Consider the following 22982-nt stretch of genomic DNA (forward strand, 5'->3'; position numbering starts at 1 on the left):
ATTTTCATCATTTGGAAATAACACAGTAATGTTGATTTGGCTGAATTTGCTGACATGAGTGAGAAACGCACTGTGGCTTCTAGGCTGTTAAGGGGAAATGCTGTCCTGCTATTTGGGCTGGGGAATGCCACTCACCCACTTCAGTTGAGCATGTGTTTTTTTTTCAGTTGTGGGGTTGGATTTTCACTGTCCCGTCCACATTTTTTTTTCTTATCCCTTTTATAACTTGTAAGATAGCTGGTGGGTGTTAGTGAAGTTGCCTGCGGTGAAGAAACAGGGCAAAAAGCCTATTACCCCACTTGCTGATTGCATTTACTTAACTTCTTGGCATCTGACACTAATCAGTTGTTTATTTAGCTACACATATTACCTAAAGCTCTGTAGAAACTGACTGATTATGTAGAAACTGACTGATTATGTAGAAGCCCTTAAGGCTGAAAAGAAGCGGTAAGTAATTTGACCTTAGAAAATGAATGCTCTGTTGATTGTTTTAACAGCATAGTAAATACACATAGTGTACTTGGCCTCTAGCCTTTTCCTGGCATCCAATTTCGCTCCCTTATTCTATACTTCTTGACATAATTTGGTAGTAATAAGTGCATTTCTTATAAAGCACAGTTGAACTATTCTTTGTTATCAAAATCCATATACCCAAATATATTCTGTTGCCATAAATAGAATCCCATTGGAAGAATAACTGGCAAGTGCTTGGTTTTCTAAATTATAGCAGGAAGTCAGATGAATCTTATTTTCTGTATAGTTTCAGTGGCCTTTTAGGGTTGAAATGACTTCAGTTCTTTGAGCATTAATGTGTTTAAAGGAAAAGTTCTGTCTCTAGTGACATGAAATGTAATCACGACAAGTCTGAGCCTGAGTGCTTATTGCCTGCCAGAATGGTTGCTGACGTGCATTTAAAATAATGGTTGTACCAATCACTATGGAATACAGTATGGAGGTTCCTCAAGAAATTAAAAATAGAACTACCATATGATCCAGCAATCCCACTTCTCGGTATATATCCAAAGGAAATAAAATCATTGTCTTAAAGAGATATCCGTACTCCCATGTTCACTGCAGCATTATTCATAATAGCCAAGGTATAGAAACAACCCAAGTGTCTGTTGATAGATGAATGAATAAGGAAAATCACACACACACACACACACACACACACACACACACACACACACACACACAATGGAATATTATTCAGCCTTAAAAAAGAAAGCAGTCCTGCCATTTGCAACAACATGGATGAAACTGGAGGGCGTTGTGTTAAGTGAAATAAGCCAGACAGAGGAAGACAAATACTGCATGGTATCACTTATATGTGGAATCTAAAAAATAAAAAAAAGCAAACATAGAAACAGGGAGTAGAAAAGTGGTTTCCAGGGGCTGGAGGTAGGTGAAATAGGGAGAGGTTGGTAAAAGTTACAGATGTTTATTTATGAGATAAGGTTTGAGAATCTAATGCATAACATGGACTATAGTTGATAACACTGTATTATGTAAGTGAAGTTTGCTAAGAGAGTAGAACTTAGATGTTTTCATAAACAACAACAGAAGGTAAATATGTGAGGTGATGGATGTGTTAATTAACTCGATGGGGGAAAACCCTTTCGCGATGTGCATGTGTATCACATCATCACTTTGTACATTTGAAATATCTTACAGTTTAATAAAACTGCCAATTTATACCGCGGTAAAGCTGGAAAAAAATTTTTTTTAATATTGCAAAGAATATCTTTTAAATAATAAAATTTAAAAATTAAATAAATAAAATAAAATAAAGGTTCTACTGACCTGATCTTTCTGTGACCTAAAAGGAGGTAGCTTTATTCTGAGAGCTAGGGGATGTTAGCATGATGTTGGGCCCTCTTCCCCCCTCCAGCTGAGTGTCTCCAAAATTACTGCAGTTTGAATTATGCTAATTGATTTTGGTGCCTTTTTTTCCACTCATAGAAATGCTTCTAAAACTCCCCTGTCAGAAGGATGAAACTGCCAGGTGATCCGTTTCTCAGTTCCTCCATCTAGTCAGGTTTTCCTGGTGTTGTCACCAGAACTCAAGTGCTTCAGATGGCAGTAGGCTCATTTTGGGACCACAGAGTTATTGCCCCGGTTTTGGGTCGGTGTAGCATAAAGGTATGAGGATACCTGACCATATCACTCTAGGAAGGGAGGAAAGTTCACATCGATGGAAGCTGTGTGGAGCATGTAACAGGTAAAATTATTTTAGAGTTTATTATGTGCCAGGCACTGTTCTAGCCCTGTTACATACATTTTCTCTCTTAATGCTCCCATCAGCCCTAAGAGGTAGGTACTGTGAGGTAGACCTATGAGGTTATTTCTTCTATTTTACAGCTAAGGAAAGTGAGGTGTAGAGTGGTTACATTACTTAAACACTCTTGCATTGGCATCTGGAATTTGAGTCCAGCAGTCTGACTCCCTTTGGACTCTTTGGCTACTAAGCTTTTTTACAATTGCTAACACACACTGATTTTAAATAATTTACATATGTTTATATATAGTTCATAACTGGATTTTGAGCCAAGGCCTTACTGACTAACCAAAACCTGTTCTCTGGTCCCCAGAAATATTTGGACCTTTTTATTAGGGCTTATTAAATGGTCTCAAGAAGGAGTTTTTTCATTTTTCTCCTGAGTAGGTGTGCACATTGTTTTGTTCTTTTGTTCATTCAGCAAATGCTAATTGAGTGTATGTTATGTGCCAGAAACTTTGTTAGAGGCTGAAAGCATGGTAATTAGCCTCAGTAAGGTATAATTGTGTCTAGTGATAAATACCATGTTAGAGAAATATATTGGGTGTCCATCATTATTAGGCCGTATTTAATACCAATTTGGCAATTAGGAAGTGTTTAAAATTGTGATATGTTCCAATTTTCTTTCTTTATTTCTTTTTTCCTCTAGGCATTATCTACCCTGGACTCCATCACTCTGATGTACCCTTTCTTTTACCGGCCCATGTTTGAAGTGATAGAAGATGGCTGGCATTCTTTCCTTCCTGAGCAAGAGTTTGAACTCTACTCTTCAGCTGTGAGTAACTTTTGAGAGAGCTATGGGTAATGAGAAATAACCCAGCACTTTACTTGTGAAAATGATCACTTCCTTTTGACGAGTAATAAGGTACAGTTGACTTATCCATGCCTAAAAGAAGTATCTATTAGCTATTAGTGCTGCAGCCTTTGCCATTCAGAGATTTGTGTAATTTGTTCCCAGTGCTGCAGCTTAAGTAATTTTTCTTCTAGTGGATTTACTGATAAAACATTAAGGTCTTCATAAAGATAGTCCTGACATGTTTTAATTTGGGGGTGTTTTAAAAGTGTCTTCCTAGAAACAGCTTTATATACAGTAATTAGGTTCTGAGCCATCTCCCAAAAGTCTGTTGAACCCACTGTGTATCTAGGAGAGCACTAGAGAACCATGTATCGATTTGTTTTTGTGGGATGATTTTTGTGATTTTATAATTTGAGTTACTAAGACCAGTGTACTAGATCCACGTGTTCTTTCTGGAAGATTGGAAGATTGGCAGGACCTTCCTGCACACTTTCTGCTTCTACTGCTGCCCACCCTCCTGAAGCCATTTTTTTCTTAGCTTTTGTTAATACTTTTTCCATCCTGATACTTGCTTTTACTGTTAAGTATTCTGCCAGTGGACGGTAATAGTACCCAAATAAACTGTACATATGAAATGAGAAGATATACATAAATGCCAGATTAAAAACAATCAAGTTTTTTCTATCCCACTTTTACTTATGAGTGGGATGTTGTTTATAAAGGTTTTTTGCTTTCACCAAAAAAGAAACATCTGTGTCTGTCATTGAGTGTTCCTTTCCCTTCTCCCCTAACTGGCTGAAATGTACAAATACCCGAAAAAAGGAATGGGCTGTATCTCATTAGGAAAGAAGCTGCAATTGTCCAATAAATAGATGCTGTTGGTCTTCAAAAAAAAAAATTTTTTTTTTTTTTTTTTTTTTTTTTACTAATTTTCTTTTTCCAACATACCTCTGTAAATGGGTCCTAGGAGGATCAAGAAGTAGGGACCAGGGTGCCATGTAATTTAAAGAACAAAGATGTCCATAGCAGCAAAGTGAGAAAGGAAGGGGAATTTTACATTCTTGTGTATGGAGCATTTTTATATAGTTTGTGGATAACTACCTGTATTTACATTTATATTCAGGGTCTTTATAGCATTAAAAACTGCATAGTAAACATTCTCAAATGCATGATGCTTTTCTTTCGTATCAATTAACTACTAGCTAACAGCTACCTTAGAGGAATCCTTAGTTACTTCCTAGGTGGAAAATGGCACTCAGAATTTGATCTGGAAGGGAGATGTCTGGATGATTTTCTTTGGTTATCCAAAAACGTCTGTATAAATGACTTGCTCAGGATTTATCTTGTAGTTAGGTGCCATAAGTGAACCAGTCTAAGTCTACATTCAACAAGCCAACATTCAGATCAGTCTCCTATTCTGTGCAGAAATCCTCTGTGCTACCACATCCATGATGTGGTTGTTCAGCTTCTGCTTGAAATCTCTAGTGCAAGAGAATTTGCAAAATCACACAGTAACGTCCCAGATGGGAACAGTCCTAATACCAAGCTGAAGTTCCCCTGTACTTAGACCCCATGTTTCTGATGTTGCCTTGTGTTTTTCAGGTTGTCTTATTCCTCTACTATGAATTGTTCTTCAAATTAATAACTTTTATGTCCCCATTAAGTTTTCTCTTCTACAGATTAAATATCAGTATTTATTTCAGCCTTTTCCCATAATACTGAACTCAGGGCCCCACCCTGTCTTGGCTGCTTTCCTCAGCAAGGCCTTCAGTTTGTCATTGATTCTCTTAAAATATGGTACCCATAACATTTAGCGTAGATTGGAACTATTACTGATACTTTACTGTAGCCCAAAGTTGCATTGGCCTTTTTCAGAATTAAATTTCTAACGAAATAAACTACAGTTCCTTCATCCTTATACATGTGTTATTAAGGGACCCTCCTTGCCTTTTTGTTTGTTTGTCCGTTCATTCTTTCTTATATGCAACACCGTTTTCCTCGTAGGCATTTCCTTTTGGGGGTAGCTAATTATTTAAGCAATTTGTATATTTGAATTTCTGTTTTATATTCCTGCAAATTTTGTAATCCACAAATTTAATGAGAACATCTTTAATGCCTTGATTTGAGGTATTTACTTACTATTGCTAGATTATGGAAATTTTAGATAAGCAAAGCATGGTCCCTTCCATCTAATTGTTCAAAGTCTAATAATTAAGTAATTGAATACAATAAAATAAGTGCTGACAAAATTTCCACAAGGCCCAGGGGAAATGAAATTATTAGATCTGTGTTATAGAAAGTCATTTCTGTTGCAAAATGCTGAGAAACTGCTTAAGAGGATGCTGTAATCATGTAAAGAAGATGGTTGGACCAGTAGCAGAGAGGTTATAGTGCAGAAGGAGTCAGCAAGTGGAATTAAAAGGAGTTGGTGACCCACTCCCTGGATGTGAGAGGTAAAACAGGCAATGGCATCTAGGTTTTACCATTGACATGGGAAAGACAGAAAGAGAAATGTGTTTGAGAGGGAATGAGCTGAGTTCAGTTTTGGGGATGGCAAATTCAAAGGGCCTGTGTGGCACATGTCATTGAATATGTACAAGAGATAGTTTAGAGCTTATATGAGAGATCTGTGTTAAAAATGAAATATTGAGCGTAATCAATGTATACATTGTGGGAACCATGGGGAGAAGTTGATATTACTGAGGGAAAGCATCTAAAGTAAGTAGGGGGCCAAGGATGAACCATGTAAGGGATGAGTGGAGGAAAAAGCCAAGGGAAGAGCGAGCTTCAAGTAGGAGGGGGTCACTAATGTGAAAGCTTCTTATTCATTGTTTATTTATTCTCTTTCTTCTGGTCTAGGATACAAGCTGCTAGAATATAAACTTTAGGATGGTGGGAAACATACATGTCATTCTTATTCTCTACTGTATTCTTTTTTTTTAACATCTTTATTGGAGTATAATTGCTTTACAATGGTGTGTTAGTTTCTGCTTTATAACAAAGTGAATCAACTGTACATATACGTGTATCTCCATATCTCCTCCCTCTTGTGTCTCCCTCTCACCCTCCCTATCCCACCCCTCTAGGTGGTCACAAAGCACTGAGCTGATCTCCCTGTGCTATGCGGCTGCTTCCCACTAGCTATCTAGTTTACATTTGGTAGTATATATAAGTCCATGCCACTCTCTCACTTCGTCCCAGCTTACCCTTCCCCCTCCCTGTGTCCTCAAGTCCATTCTCTACATCTGAGTCTTTATTCCTGTCCTGCCCCTAGGTTCCTCAGAACCATTTTTTTTTTAGATTCCATATATATGTGTTAGCACACAGTATTTGTTTTTCTCTTTCTGACTTACTTCACTCTGTATGACAGACTCTAAGTCCATCCACCTCACTACAAATAACTCAATTTCGTTTCTTTTTATGGCTGAGTAATATTCCATTGTATATATGTGCCACATCTTCTTTATCCATTCATCTGTTGATGGACACTTAGGTTGCTTCCATGTCCTGGCTATTGTAAATAGAGCTGCAATGAACATTGTGGTACATGACTCTTTTTGAATTATGGTTTTCTCAGGGTATCTACTGTATTCTTAGCACATGATTGGCAAGCAGTAGATATTTGATGAGTGAATGAATATAGGAATGTGTGCATTTATGCAGGATAGGACAAAAGGACAATAAGGCCTTCTATATATCATTGGAATCCTCTGCCAGGTAGACATATATCACTTAATCAGTATTCATTGAGTAAGGTTCTTTGACCATCTAAAAAACTTACTAAATAGTATTAACCAGTCCCTTCTTCTCTATTATATCCAAAAGAGATGTATGGTATTGAGAACACAGAGAACTAAAACTAGCTATCAAGATATCTTATGTTGCATACCAGATATGTTGGCTGATTGACTTTCTGGGACTCAGTTTCCAAGTCTACATGGTGAAAGTATTGGACAAATGATTTTTAAGAGTTCCTCCCCTTTTAACAAGCTTTTATTCTAGGATATCATGAAATATTATTTCAGATACTTTGCTGAAATACATGTATATAATATATCTGTACTCCCTCAATGTTACTACTTCAGAAATTGTATACAACAAAGATGATGATAAGGTAATGGTTGAGTAGCTTCTATCTGACAAGACCTCCTGCAGATATACAATGACAAACTATAAATAAAATACAGAAAACTATTACTTGGAGGCTCTGGTAAGTGAACAGAAATCAGCATATTTTAGAGGGGAGTCAGAATTAGAGGAAGTGAATGACAGAGTGCATTTCCTATTTTGCAGGCCTTGTCCTGAGGTCAGTGAAGTTATGGCATTGATGGTATAGGACAGCTAACACTCTGGTGAAAAGCCCACTTTCTCTCTGGTGGGAGGAACCAGGGGAAGGGCTTGGGGAACCAGAGAGCCAGAGGAGGGGAACCTTGATTCTGTAAATAACCCTGAATCTCTGGCTGACACTTTATTTTATTTTTTTAACATCTTTATTGGAGTATAATTGCTTTACAATGGTGTGTTAGTTTCTGCTTTATAACAAAGTGAATTGGTTATACATATACATATGTTCCCATATCTCTTCCCTCTTGCATCTCCCTCCCTCCCACCCTCCCTATCCCACCCATCTAGGTGGTCACAAAGCACCGAGCTGATCTCCCTGTGCTATGCGGCTGCTTCCCACTAGCTATCTAGTTTACCTTTGGTAGTGTATATATGTCCATGCCACTCTCTCACTTTGTCACAGCTTACCCTTCCCCCTCCCTGTGTCCTCAAGTCCATTCTCTACTAGGTCAGTGTCTTTATTCTCGTCTTGCCCCTAGGTTCCTCATGACCTTTTTTTTTTTTATTAGATTCCATATACATGTGTTAGCATATGGTATTTGTTTTTCTCTTTCTGACTTGCTTCACTCTGTATGACAGACTCTAGGTCCATCCACCTCACTACAAATAACTCAATTTCATTTCTTTTTATGGCTGAGTCATATTCCATTGTATATATGTGCCACATCTTCTTTATCCATTCATCCTATGATGGACACTTAGGTTGCTTCCATGTGCTGGCTATTGTAAATAGAGCTGCAATGCACATTGTGGTACATGACTCTTTTTGAATTATGGTTTTCTCAGGGTATATGCCCAGTAGTAGGATTGCTGGGTCATATGGTAGTTCTATTTTTAGTTTTTTAAGGAACCTCCATACTGTTCTCCATAGTCGCTGTATCAATTTACATTCCCACCAGCAGTGCAAGAGGGTTCCCTTTTCTCCACACCCTCTCCAGCATTTATTATTTGTAGATTTTTGATGATGGCCATTCTGACCGGTGTGAGATGATATCTCATTGTAGTTCTGATTTGCATTTCTCTAATGATTAATGATGTTGAGCATCCTTTCATGTGTTTGTTGGCAATCTGTATATCTTCTTTGGAGAAATGTCTGTTTAGGTCTTCTGTCCATTTTTGGATTGGGTTGTTTGTTTTTTTGATATTGAGCTGCATGAGCTGCTTGTAAATTTTGGAGAGTAATCCTTTGTCAGTTGCTTCATTTGCAAATATTTTCTCCCATTCTGAGGGTTGTCTTTTTGTCTTGTTTATGGTTTCCTTTGCTGAGCAAAAGCTTTTAAGTTTCATTAGGTCCCATTTGTTTATTTTTGTTTTTATTTCCATTTCTCTAGGAGGTGGGTCAAAAAGGATCTTGGTGTGATTTATGTCATAGAGTGTTCTGCCTATGTTTTCCTCTAAGAGTTTGTTAGTGTTTGGCCTTACATTTAGGTCTTTAATCCATTTTGCATTTATTTTTGTGTGTGGTGTTAGGGAGTGTTCTAATTTCATACTTTTACATGTACCTGTCCAGTTTTCCCAGCACCACTTATTGAAGAGGCTGTCTTTTCTCCACTGTATATTCTTGCCTCCTTTATCAAAGATAAGGTGACCATATGTGTGTGGGTTTATCTCTGGGCTTTCCATCCTGTTCCATTGATCTATATTTCTGTTTTTGTGCCAGTACTATACTGTCTTGATTACTGTAGCTTTGTAGTATAGTCTGAAGTCAGGGAGCCTGATTGCTCCAGCTCCGTTTTTCTTTCTCAAGATTGCTTTGGCTATTTGGGGTCTTTTGTGTTTCCATACAAATTGTGAAATTTTTTGTTCTAGTTCTGTGAAAAATGCCAGTGGTAGTTTGATAGGGATTGCATTGAATCTGTAGATTGCTTTGGGTAGTAGAGTCATTTTCACAATGTTGATTCTTCCAATCCAAGAACATGGTATATCTCTCCATCTATTTGTATCATCTTTAATTTCTTTCATCAGTGTCTTAAAATTTTCTGCATATAGGTCTTTTGTCTCCTTAGGTAGGTTTATTCCTAGAAATTTTATTCTTTTTGTTGCAGTGGTAAATGGGAGTGTTTTCTTCATTTCACTTTCAGATTTTTCATCATTAGTGTATAGGAATGCTAGAGATTTCTGTGCATTAATTTTGTATCCTGCTACTTTACCAAATTCATTGATTAGCTCTAGTAGTTTTCTGGTAGCATCTTTAGGATTCTCTATGTATAGTATCATGTCATCTGCAAACAGTGACAGCTTTACGTCTTCTTTTCCAATTTGGATTCCTTTTATTTCTTTTTCTTCTCTGATTGCCGTGGCTAAAACTTCCAAAACTATGTTGAATAATAGTGGTGAGAGTGGGCAACCTTGTCTTGTTCCTGATCTTAGTGGAAATGGTTTCAGTTTTTCACCATTGAAGACGATGTTGGCTGTGGGTTTGTCATATATGGCCTCTATTATGTTGAGGAAAGTTCCCTCTGTGCCTACTTTCTGCAGGGCTTTTATCATAAATGGGTGTTGAATTTTGTTGAAAGCTTTCTCTGCATTGATTGAGATGATCATGTGGTTTTTCTCCTTCAATTTGTTAATATGGTGTATCACATTGATTGATTTGTGTATATTGAAGAATCCTTGCATTCCTGGGATAAACCCCACTTGATCATGGTGTATGATCCTTTTAATGTGCTGTTGGATTCTGTTTGCTAGTATTTTGTTGAGGATTTTTGCATCTATGTTCATCAGTGATATTGGCCTGTAGTTTTCTTTCTTTGTGACATCTTTGTCTGGTTTTGGTATCAGGGTGATGGTGGCCTCATGGAATCAGTTTGGGAGTGTTCCTCCCTCTGCTATATTTTGGAAGCGTTTGAGAAGGATAGGTGTTAGCTCTTCTCTAAATGTTTGATAGAATTCGCCTGTGAAGCCATCTGGTCCTGGGCTTTTGTTTGTTGGAAGATTTTTAATCACAGTTTCAATTTTAGTGCTTGTGATTGGTCTGTTCATATTTTCTATTTCTTCCTGGTTCAGTCTCGGCAGTTTGTGCATTTCTAAGAATCTGTCCATTTCTTCCAGGTTGTCCATTTTATTGGCATAGAGTTGCTTGTAGTAATCTCTCATGATCGTTTGTATTTCTGCAGTGTCAGTGGTTACTTCTCCTTTTTCATTTCTAAATCTACTGATTTGAGTCTTCTCCCTTTTTTTCTTGATGAGTCTGGCTAATGGTTTATCAATTTTGTTTATCTTCTCAAAGAACCAGCTTTTATTTTTATTGATCTTTGCTATTGTTTCCTTCATTTCTTTTTCATTTATTTCTGATCTGATCTTTTTGATTTCTTTCCTTCTGCTAACTTTGGGGTTTTTTTCTTCTTCTTTCTCTAATTGCTTTAGGTGTAAGGTTAGATTGTTTATTGGAGATGTTTCTTGTTTCTTAAGGTAGGATTGTATTGCTATAAACTTCCCTCTTAGAACTGCTTTTGCTGCATCCCATAGGTTTTGGGTCGTTGTGTTTTCATTGTCATTTGTGTCTAGGTATTTTTTGATTTCCTCTTTGATTTCTTCAGTGATCTCTTGTTTATTAAGTAGTGTATTGTTTAGCCTCCATGTGCTTGTATTTTTTTACAGATTTTTTCCTGTAATTGATATCTAGTCTCATAGCATTGTGGTCGGAAAAGATACTTGATAGGATATCAATTTTCTTAAATTTACCAAGGCTTGATTTGTGACCCAAGATATGATCTATCCTGGAGAATGTTCCATGAGCACTTGAGAAGAAAGTGCATTCTGTTGTTTTTGGATGGAATGTCCTATAAATATCAATTAAGTCCATCTTGTTTAATGTATCATTTAAAGCTTGTGTTTCCTTATTTATTTTCATTTTGGATGATCTGTCCATTGGTGAAAGTGGGGTGTTAAAGTCCCCTACTTTGATTGTGTTACTGTCGATTTCCCCTTTTATGGCTGTTACTATTTGCCTTATGTATTGAGGTGCTCCTATGTTGGATGCATAAGTATTTACAATTGTTATATCTTCCTCTTGGATCGATCTCTCGATCATTATGTAGTGTCCTTCCTTGTCTCTTGTAATAGTCTTTATTTTAAAGTCTATTTTGTCTGGTATGAGAACTGCTACTCCAGCTTTCTTTTGATTTCCATTTGCATGGAATATCTTTTTCCATCCCCTCACTTTCAGTCTGTATGTGTCCCTAGGTCTGTAGTGGGTCTCTTGTTGACAGCATATATACAGGTCTTGTTTTTGTATCCATTCAGCCAGTCTATGTCTTTGTTTGGAGCATTTAATCCATTCACGTTTAAGGTAATTATCGATATGTATGTTCCTATTCCCATTTTCTTAATTGTTTTGGGTTTGTTATTGTAGGTCTTTTCCTTCTCTTGTGTTTCCTGCCTAGAGAAGTTCCTTTAGCATTTGTTGTAAAGCTGGTTTGGTGGTGCTGAATTCTCTTAGCTTTTGCTTGTCTGTAAAGGTTTTAATTTCTCCATCAAATCTGAATGAGATCCTTGCTGGGTAGAGTAATCTTCATTGTAGGTTTTTCTCCTTCATCACTTTAAATATGTCCTGCCACTCCCTTCTGGCTTGCACAGTTTCTGCTGAAAGGTCAGCTCTTAACCTTATGGGGATTCCCTTGTGTGTTATTTTTTGTTTTTCCCTTGCTGCTTTTAATATTTTTTCTTTGTATTTAATTTTTGATAGTTTGATTAATATGTGTCTTGGCGTGTTTCTCCTTGGATTTATCCTCTATGGGACTCTCTGTGCTTCCAGGACTTGATTAACTCTTTCCTTTCCCATATTAGGGAAGTTTTCAACTATAATCTCTTCAAATATTTTCTCAGTCCCTTTCTTTTTCTCTTCTTCTTCTGGGATCCCTATAATTCGAATGTTGGTGTGTTTAATGTTGTCCCAGAGGTCTCTGAGACTGTCCTCAATTCTTTTCATTCTTTTTTCTTTATTCTGCTCTGCAGTAGTTATTTCCACTATTTTATCTTCCAGGTCACTTATCCATTTTTCTGCCTCAGTTATTCTGCTATTGATCCCTTCTAGAGAATTTTTAATTTCATTTATTGTGTTGTTCATCATTGTTTGTTTGCTCTTTAGTTCTTCTAGGTCCTTGTTAAACGTTTCTTGTATTTTCTCTATTCTATTTCCAAGATTTTGGATCATCTTTACTATCATTATTCTGAATTCTTTTTCAGGTAGACTGCCTATTTCCTCTTCATTTGTTAGGTCTGGTGGGTTTTTACCTTGCTCCTTCATCTGCTGTGTGTTTTTTTGTCTTCTCATTTTGCTTAACTTACTGTGTTTGGGGTCTCCTTTTCGCAGGCTGCAGGTTTGTAGTTCCCATTGTTTTTGGTGTCTGCCCCCAGTGGCTAAGTTTGGTTTAGTGGGTTGTGTAGGCTTCCTGGTGGAGGGGACTAGTGCCTGTGTTCTGGTGGATGAGGCTGGATCTTGTCTTTCTGGTGGGCAGGTCCGCGTCTGGTGGTGTGTTTTGGGGTGTCTGTGGCCTTATTATGATTTTAGGCAGCCTCTCTGCTAATGGGTGGTGTTGTGTTCCTGTCTTGCTAGTTGTTTGGCATAGGGTGTCCAGCACTGTAGCTTGCTGGTCGTTGAGTGAAGCTGGGTCTTGGCGTTGAGATGGAGATCTCTGGGAGATTTTCACCATTTGATATTACGTGGAGCTGGGTGGTCTTTTGTGGACCAGTGTCCTGAAGTTGGCTCTCCCACCTCAGAGGCACAGCCCTGACGCCTGGGTGGAGCACCAAGAGCCTTTCATCCACCCGGCTCTTGGGCCACCAGGAGGTCTCACTGCACACTCTGCAAAAGGCTGTCTTGGGGTGCAGGGGAAGTTAAAAAACCCTTCTCTCTACCCTCTTCAGTTCAATACCTGGGTCATTTGAATTAAACCCCAAGCGACACCGAAAGTGAACTGTAGCTTAGCTTGTCCCTTGGCTCCAAACAGACTTGGGCTGAGGCGGCCAGCGCCTGCCACGGAGAGTCCCTCTGAGTTCCCCAGAGCAAAATGAGCTCTGGCAGCTCCTGGGGATTCGGGGAAAGGGCTCCTCCTGGCCAGGGTCGACTTGCCATAGGCATGAACTCCTGGACTGACTCACCAAAACTGTTACCAAATGCAGGTTTGTGTGACCACCACACAGTGAGGCCAAACAAACTGAAACGTTGGAATTTGGAGCAGAGAAAGGTTTATTGCAGGGCCAAGCAAGGAGAACAGGTGGCTTATGCTAAAAACCTTGCACTCTCTGGCTTGAACCATGATTGCATGGGACAGACTGGGAGCAGTCAGAACTAAGGTCTGAGCTGCCGTGCACCTCAGATGTTACAGAGTTTGCAGTTTAAGTCTGAACAAGTTAGTTCCTTGTAAAACAGAACCATAACACTCTTCAAAGGTGTGTAATAGAATGCAGTTTCCACAACATAACATTCACAATGTCCAGGATACAGTCCACAGATGAGCCAGGATATTATGACCCGTTCTCAAGAAAAAAGACAATCAGCTTCCTTTCCTCAGCTGCCGCTAAGGTGCTTGGTCCTTCCGAGGAAGCTAAGGCTGTGTTGGGGTGTGGCCCTCACTTCATCCGGTGACTAGCATTGTTCCTGGCAGCACCTGCCTAGCACTCACCCGCACCATGGCCTCTGTCTCGGAGCTCGCCTGTATCTACTCGGCCCTCATCCTGCATGATGATGAGGTGACGGTCACGGAGGATAAGATCAATGCCCTCATTAAAGCAGCCGGTGTAAATGTTGAACCTTTGTGGCCAGGCTTGTTTGCAAAGGCTTTGGCCAGTGTCAACATCGGGAGCCTCATCTGCAACGTGGGGGCAGGTAGACCTGCCCCAGCAGCTGGTGCTGCCCCAGCAGGAGGTCCTGCCCCCTCCACCAGTGCTGTCCCAGGTGAGGAGAAGAAAGTGGAAGCAAAGAAAGAAGAATCTGAAGAGTCTGATGATGACATGGGCTTTGGTTTTTTTGACTAAACTAAACCTCTTTAGTAACACAAAAAGCTGGGCTCTTTGCAAAAAAAAAAAAAAGACAATCAGCAATTGCCAACCCCAAGATGACTCAGATGTTCAAATGATCATACAAGGTCTTTCGAGCAGCTGTTTAAACTGCCCAATTTTCCATAAAGGAAACTATGCTTAAAATGAGAGGAAAGAAACCTCAGCAGAGAAATAGAAAACATTAAGAAGAGTCAAATGGAACTCAGCATTTTTTGAAAAATTTGTATCTGAAATAAAATATTCACTAGGCTAAATGACAGAGGACAGAAACAGTAAAATTGAAATTAGAGCAATAGAAATTATTTGGAGAAATAGAGAAGAGAAATTATGGAAAAATAAACAGAGCCTCAGGAACATATGGAACAATATCAAAATGTCTGGTATATGTGTAATTACAGATCCAGGAGAGAATAGACAGAATAGGTAGAAAAAATATTTAAAGAAATAATGTTCAGAAACTAAAAATTTGGTGAATTTTCTGAATTCAAAAAACTCAGCAAGCCCCAAACAGGATAAGTATGAAGAAAATCATGCTAGGCACATCATAGTCAAACTGTCAATGAACCATGATAACATGAAGATCTTGAAAGCTGCCAGATAAAAACAACACATTACATACACAGAGACAATTCAAATGACCGTGGACTATTCATCAGAAATCATGGTGACTAGAAGACAAAACTTTTAAAGTGTTGAAAGGAGTAAAACCTACCAACCCTGAATTCTGTATTTGGTGAAAGTATCTTTCAAGGAGGAAGGTGAGACAACATTTTCAGATAAAAAGAAACTAAGAATTTGTCACCAAGAGACCTTCTCTATAAGAAATGTTAAAGGAAGTTCTTCAGACTGAAGGGAAATAATACCAGAGGGAAACCTGAATATTCAAAATGATTGAAGAATATTGGAAATGGTAAATTCTAGGTAAATATAACAAGCTATTTTTTTTCTTTTTAGTGTCTTTAAAATATGTATGACTTCTTAAAGCAAAAACTATGGCAATGGGGGCTTCCCTGGTGGCACAGTGGTTAAGAATCTGCCTGCCAAAGCAGGGGACACAGTTTCGAGCCCTGGTCCGGGAAGATCCCACATGCCGCGGAGCAACTAAGCCCGTGTGCCACAACTACTGAACCTGCGCTCTAGAGCCTGTGAGCCACAACTACTGAGCCCGCGTGCCACAACTACGGAAGCCTGTGCTCCACAACAAGAGAAGCCACCACAATGAGGAGCCCACACACAGCAACGAAGACCCAATATAAATAATAAATAAATAGCCAAAAATAAATAAATAAATAAATTTATTAAAAAAACAAAAACTATGGCATTGCCTTTGTGGTGTTTATAGTGTATGTAGACACATTACATATGGAAACTATGTCATTAAAAATGACTGGGTATGGTGTGGCTGAATGGATATAGACCAGTACAGCTTAAAGGTTTTTACATATTATGTAATGTGGGCTAATATTTAAATTAACAACATATATTATAATCCCTAGAGCAGAGTTTCTCAAACTTGGCACTGTTGACATTTGGGCTAGATAATTCTTTGTTGTGAGAAGCTGTCCTGTGCATTGTAGGATGTTTGGCAGTATCCCTGGCCTGCCACTAGATGCCAGTAGCATTCTTCTCCTCCAACCCCAGTAGTCTTCAGTCATTGACAGATGTTCTCTTGAGGCAAAATCACCCCTAGCTGAGAACCATTGTCCTCAGCAGTCACTTCTTAAAAATGTTAAGAGGTATAATTAAAAGATTAATACATTAAAGTACAATTCTAAAAAGTATTTAAATAATTCAAAAGAAAGTGGGAAAGAAGAAACAGCAATAAAAACTGAAGGGGCAAACAGAAAATAAATGCTAGACTAAAATCCAGCTGTATCGATATCTAATATTGATGAGCTAAATGCTCCAATTAAAAGGCAGAGATTGTCAGAATAAATTAAAGAAAAAAAGCAAGGGAGTTCCCTGGTGGCCAAGCAGTTAGGATTCCAAGGCTTTCACTGCTGAGGGCTCGGGTTCAGTCCCTGGTCGGGGAACTGAGATCCCTCAAGCTGTGTGGTGTGGCCAAAAAAAGAAGAAGAAGAAAAAAAAAGCAAGATCCAAATACTGCTGTGTACAAGAGATGCATTTTGAATATAAAGAGACAGATTGAAAATAAATGCGTGGGGAAAATGTGCCATGAAAATAATAAGTATAAAAAAGAAGTAGCTTTATTAATTCCAGATTTAAAAAAAAACACTTCAAGACACAGAATATTATCAGATAAAGAGGGTCATTCCATAATAATAAAATTCATCAGGACAACATAATGATTTATATATAAAAATAAATATTTATGCCTGATAGCCAAAATTGATGGAAGTGAAGAAATAAGCCACTCTGTGATGATTGTAGATTGTTTAAACTGCCCTCTCAGCAAGTAATAGAACAACTAAACTAAAACAAAACAACAACAAAACAAGTAGAGACAGAGAATCTGAACAACACTCTTTCATATTCATTGAATTCTACTTCCCAACTTCTGCAGAATAAACAACATGCAAGAGCACATGGTATGTTTTCTAAGAGAGAACATACGCTGGGCTATTAAATAAATATCAATAAATATAAAAGGATTGAAACCATACAGAATATAATCCCTGATCACAAAGTAATTATATTAGAAATCAGTTAACACTAAGGTATCGAGGAATACCCAGAGTATTTCTAAATTAAACAAAATGCTTGTAAGTAATCTGTAACTCAAAGATGAAATCAGAAAGGAAATTAGGAAATATTTTGAACTGAATGATAATATCAAAATTTGTAGAATATAGCTAAAGCAGTGTTTAGAGAGAAACTTATAATGTTAAAGTGCTAATATAAATCAAGAAGAAAGGTCTAAAATCACCAACTTAAGCTCCAACTTAAGAAACTGGGAAAAAAAAATGAGCAAAGTAACTTGAAAGAATGAAATGATAAAAATAAGAGCAGAAATGAATAAAATAACTAGAACTAATAAGTTTAGCAAGGTTGCTCGATACAAGTGTACAAAAACTAACTGGCAATGAGCAATCTTAAAATGAATAAAATACTTAGTAATAAATTTAACAAAAGGGCAGGATCTATACACTGAAGAACACAAAACATTGCTGAGAGAAGTTAAAGGACATCTAAATAAAAGGAGAAACACCATATTCATGGATTGGAAGACAATATTGTTAAGATCAGTAATGGGCTGAGTTATGTAAAGGACCCAACAGTAAATATTTTAGGCTTTGTGGGTCATGAAATCTTTGTTGCAGCTGCTCCACTCTGCTGTTACAGCATGAAAACAGCAACAGATAATATATCAATGAATGGGTGGTGCTGTGTTCCAATAATATCTTACAGGCATACCTCATTTTATTGCGTTTTCATCTTATTGTGCTTTTCAGATATTGCGTTTTTTACAAATTGAAGGTTTTTGGCAATCCTATGTCAAGCAAGTCTTTCAGTGCCATTTTTCTAACAGCGTTTGCTTACTTCATGTCTCTGTTGCATTTTGGTAATTCTGAAAATATTTCAAATCCTCCACCAGCAGAAAGATTATGACTTACTAAAGGCTCAGATGATGGTTAGCATTTTTTAGCAACAAAATATTTTAAAATTAAGGTATGTACATTTTATTTTTTTAAGACATATTGATGTTGCACACTTAATAGACTACAGTATAGTGTAAACATAACTTATGCATGCATTGGGAAAGCAAAAAATTTGTGACTCGCTTTGTTGCATTATTCACTTCATTGCAGTGGTCTGGAACCAAACCTGCAATGTCTCTGAGGTCTGCCTGCATTTACAGAAACAAGCAGGGGACTGGATTTGGCTTGTGGAATATAGTTTGCTGACCTCTCATTAAGATGCTAATTCTCTCCAAATTGATTTATTGATTCAATGCAACTCCTATCAAAATTCCAATAGATGTCTTTGTAGAAATTGCCAAGATTATCCTGAAATTTATATGGAACTGCAGAGTTACTAGGATAGCCAAAACAACTTTGAAAAAAAAATAGCTAAATTATTTACATTACTTGATTTCAAAATTTACTATCAGGTTACAGTAATCAAGAGAATGTGGTATATTGGCTTAAGGATAGATATATAAATCCATGGAACAGGATAGAGGGTCTAGAAATAAACTCTCCCATTTGTGGTCAATTTTTGCCAAAGGTGCCTAGACAATTCTGTAGGTAAAGGAGAGTTTTTTTTCAACTAATGGCATTGGAACAATTGGACTGATAAAAGATAGATCTAGACCTTTACTTCCATCCACAAAAATTAACTCATATTATAGACCAAAACATAAGAGCTAAAGGTATACAATTTCTTGAAGAAAACACAGGAGAAAATCTTTATGACCATTGATTAGGCAAAGATTTCTTAGATAAGACACTAAAAGTGACCGAAAGCAGATTAGTGATTTCCTAGTATTGGGTGTGGAGGGGAAGGTATGGACTGCAAAGATGCACAAGGGTATCCCAGCAAACACCACGTAGGATAATCAAAAGGAAGTTTTTGCTTAGATGTATTGAGTTCAGCTATCGAACAGTAAGGCAAAGAGAATATCACAAAATTAACCAAAGAGAAAAGACAAATTCCATACATGGTGAAACAAAATTAGAAGAGAAAAAAAAGACAATTTGATAAAATTAAACATCTATTTATGATAGAAGCTCTTAGCAGAGTTGGATTTGAAAGGAGTTTATTTAATCTGATACAGGGTACCTACAAAACAAAAATATACAAAAAGCAAATCTTTCATTATTCCCTTTAAGTTCAAGAGTGAGACAAAGACGCCCGCCATCACTACTCCTAGCTGGCTCAGGAAGACAAGAAGGAAAAATAAAAGGTATTAGGATTGAAATGAAAGAAGCAAAATTGCTATTAGTTGGGTTTTTTTGCCATGCAGTACGTGGGATCTTAGTTCCCCGATCAGGGGTTGAACCTGCCCCCCTGCATTGGGAGCGCAAAGTCTTAACCATTGGACCACCAGGGAAGTCCCTGCTCTTAGTTGTTGATTATATGCTTCTCTACATAGGAAACTGAAAGAATCTTGAAATTGTAGGCATTTCTCTACACCAAACACAATTTTGAAGACATACAACTAAAATGCCATAAAAATATAAGGTTCCTAGGAGTATATCTAAGAAAAGATATGAAAGATGTTTATTGAGAGAATTTTAAAACTTTATTGAAAAATTAAGAAAGCTTTGAAAAGTGGAGGGACACTGTGCTCATAGATAAGGATATTAAATATTATAAAGATGTCTCCAAATCAATCTATAAAGTCAGTGTCATCTTATTAAAACACCAGTGGGTTTTCAAGTGGAAGTTTATAAAAGTTACATGAAAGAGCAAAGGATCAAGGGGAACCAAGGTTCTTCTGAAGAACAAGAAGGAGGGAAGAGGATTCTAGGAGACTTAGCCTACTAAATACAAAGCTTATTCTAAAAGCCATGGACTTGCTGCAGCTAGACAAGTGAGACAGAATAGAGAGGCCAACATGTGTGGAAAGTTAATATTTGACAGAAGTGGCATTGCAGGTCAATGAAGAATCATAGCATTCTCTGGAGTAGGAAATCAGTAAGTAATACCTAATTGTGAAAAACAGCCAAAAATTAAAAAAAAACAAAAAAAAGCTGAAAGAGTTGAAAATGGTTGCTTCTGGGGAAAGGGAATTAGATGATGGGTGAGCAGGAAATAGGTAACTTCCTTTTTTAAAAATAATTTTTTAGAAACTGTCTTTTAAATTAGTAATGTGAATAACTTTGAACAGTGAAAAAATTTAATTAAAAAATGTGGGGGCTGCCCTGGTGGCGCAGTGGTTGAGAGTCTGCCTGCCAATGCGGGGGACACGGGTTTGAGCCCTGGTCTGGGAGGATCCCACATGCTGCGGACCAACTGGGCCCGTGAGCCACAACGGCTGAACCTGTGCGTCTGGAGCCTGTACTCCGCAACAAGAGAGGCCGCGACGGTGAGAGGCCTGCCCACCGCGATGAGGAGTGGCCCCCACTCGCCGCAACTAGAGAAGGCCCTCGCACAGAAACGAAGACCCAACACAGCCAAAAATAAATAAATTAATTAATTAATAATTTTTAAAAAATAAAAAAAGGAAAAAATTAGAAAAATTCAAAAAAAAATGATATTGTATCTTGTAAAAGGACTTTTTGTTTTTTAAATACACTTATCAAACATGCTTTGGTTTATCCTCCTGATACTACAAGCCATGGCCAGCATGTTAGGGCAACTCTGATTTATAGGAACATATTGAAATTTACATACACATAATTTTGTTTGTTTTTTGCTGTGCAAAGCTTTTTACAGTCTTTAAGTGATTTTCATTTTTGATGTTAGAAATAAGTTGTCATTTGATAGTTTTATATTGTGTACTTTTGGTTCTTAGCATACTGAGTTTGAAATTATTTCATTGACTTATAAGTATAATCTTTCTTAGTATTAAGTTGTTATTGCTTTAAGAAAGATGTTAACTGTCCTTCCTCATTTTTCTCCTTTTTTAAATAACAGAAATGAGCAAGGGGTTTGATGTAGGTAGTAGCAGTGTTCTCTTCTGTTCTGGTTAAGTGTCATCTGGAGTTTTAGTCTTCCTGTTGCTGTACTTTAAGAGTACCGTTAACAAAGTAAATGGTACCAAGACAAGAATGAATGAGATGATGTTGGCCCTGATATTCATGAATATACTTAATATATTTAACTTGGCGAATAGAAGACTAAGGGAGAAACAACTGTCTTTCATATATTCCATAAGATGTCATGTGAAATGGGGAACTTGTACTGAAATCACAGTAAAAAACAATAGAGGAAGTTACAGAGCAATAAGTTTTGCTCAATAGGAGGAAGAACTTTCTAGGAACTAGGGATACCTAGCACTGTAGGAAGCTGGCTCTGAAGAGAGGAGCTCCTTTTCTGTGGAAGTATTTGAGTATGGGCTAGGTATCCTTCTAGTACATTCCTGTGAGATGGCTTCTTCACTGTATGAAAATTGATCTCTAAGCTCCTTTAAAAGTTTTCAGATTATTTTGTGACATTGAGATACTTGCTTAGCTTTGAAGTATTTTGTGTTTTTCAGACCAGTGAATGGAGGTTAAGCTATGTCAATAAGGAATTTGCTGTTTGCCCCTCTTACCCACCAATCGTCATAGTGCCCAACGCCATTGATGATGAAGCTCTTCGGAAGGTAGCTACGTTTCGGCATGGAGGACGCTTCCCAGTGCTCAGCTATTATCATAAGAAAAATGGAATGGTAAGTGAACAATAAACACTGCTGCTTAATCGACTGGAAGACTTGGTTTGAGGTGCTTAGAAATGTTCCCCTTTTCTGTGTACGTGTTCATTGAAGTGATTAGTCTCTCCTGCTGGGACTTCCTGTTATTTAAGCTTTAGGGAATCAGGAGTAGAGTGTTTTCTGTGATCAGGATATGACTTTGAATTCTTTCCATGATGCTGCTTAACCTTAGAAAAGCCAAGAGAAGTTTATCTTTAGGACTCAGTACAAAGGGAGCTAATGTTTAGTTGATACTTAAAATTAACACTCTTAGGTAGAAAAATAAATTTCTCTGACCAGAATAATGGTATGATACTTTATTTTAATTATTCTCACCAGATTTTCCTGTGAAAGGTAAATTGAACAGATGTTTTTATTTTCAAAAGGGAAAAGAGTGACACATGTCATTAGGCACAACTTAAGTAAACACAGGAGTCAGGAATTGAACAGGCAAGTGCTCACTGTGTGTTCGTTTCCTAAATATTTTCGAAGTTTATTTCTCTCCTCTTATTTTCTCTTTGTCAGTAAACTCTGCTTCTCATTTTGAATCCAATAGTAAATGAGTGGGTAAGTTACAGCTATCTTCCATTTTCCTTCTTCCCCTGGTAGTAAGTCAAATGTAGATATTTAGGATAAAGGGATTTCTAGAAATCAGGTCACCTATCTTGCCTGCTCAGCAGTATTTCTCTTCACTAGGGTTCACCATAAAGCATTTTAACAACTCATAAAATATATTATTGTGTCCAGTTACATGGTAAGTGCAGTCTGAGAGTTAGCCATTGTCATCCTCTGGATGACCTTCCTTATGTTAAATTTCAAGGTAGTTAAAATAACAGCATGTATTATGGCACTGGTCCCCAACCTTTTTGGCACCAGGGACTCTTCATGGAAGACAGTTTTTCCACGGAAAGGGTTGGGGGATGGTTCAGGCAGTAATGCGGGCGATGGGTAGTGGCAGATGAAGCTTCGCTCGCTCATCCCCTGCTCACCTCCTGCTCTGCGGCCCAGTTCCTAACAGGCTGTGGGCTGGTACCGGTGTGCGGTCTGGGAGTTGGGGACCCCTGTATTATGGGATGAGCTTGAAATAATTCTAAACCATTCACCAGGGAATAGATCAGTATAACAGATACTGATTTCTTGAGAAAAGTTTCAAAAGCAGACTTCGAAGTATGTAGTTTTTGGTCTTTGGAGACAAGTGGTTAAGTCCTGGAATACTGGAAGAAGGCCACTGGAGAATAAAGAATAAATAAGTAGCTTTCAAG

At 37.7% G+C, this 22982-nt stretch overlaps 1 protein-coding gene and 1 pseudogene across 2 annotated transcripts in view; both read left to right on the top strand.

Moving 5' to 3' along the window:
• Window positions 1-22982, top strand: part of MTMR9 (myotubularin related protein 9) — a 75558-nt gene that overhangs the window by 18946 nt on the left and 33630 nt on the right. Inside the window, exons 3-4 of the mRNA XM_082468928.1 lie at window positions 2928-3053; window positions 21526-21699. Of these exons, the coding sequence (XP_082325054.1) occupies window positions 2928-3053; window positions 21526-21699 (300 nt within the window). The remainder of the gene's footprint in view (window positions 1-2927; window positions 3054-21525; window positions 21700-22982) is intronic.
• LOC309664080 (large ribosomal subunit protein P1 pseudogene) lies at window positions 13999-14411 on the top strand (annotated as a pseudogene). Its single transcript has one exon. The product of its transcript is annotated as a large ribosomal subunit protein P1 pseudogene (transcript).

The sequence above is a fragment of the Balaenoptera physalus genome, assembly GCF_965194825.1.
Source record: "Balaenoptera physalus genome assembly, chromosome: 7".
Taxonomy (NCBI): Eukaryota; Metazoa; Chordata; class Mammalia; order Artiodactyla; family Balaenopteridae; genus Balaenoptera; species Balaenoptera physalus.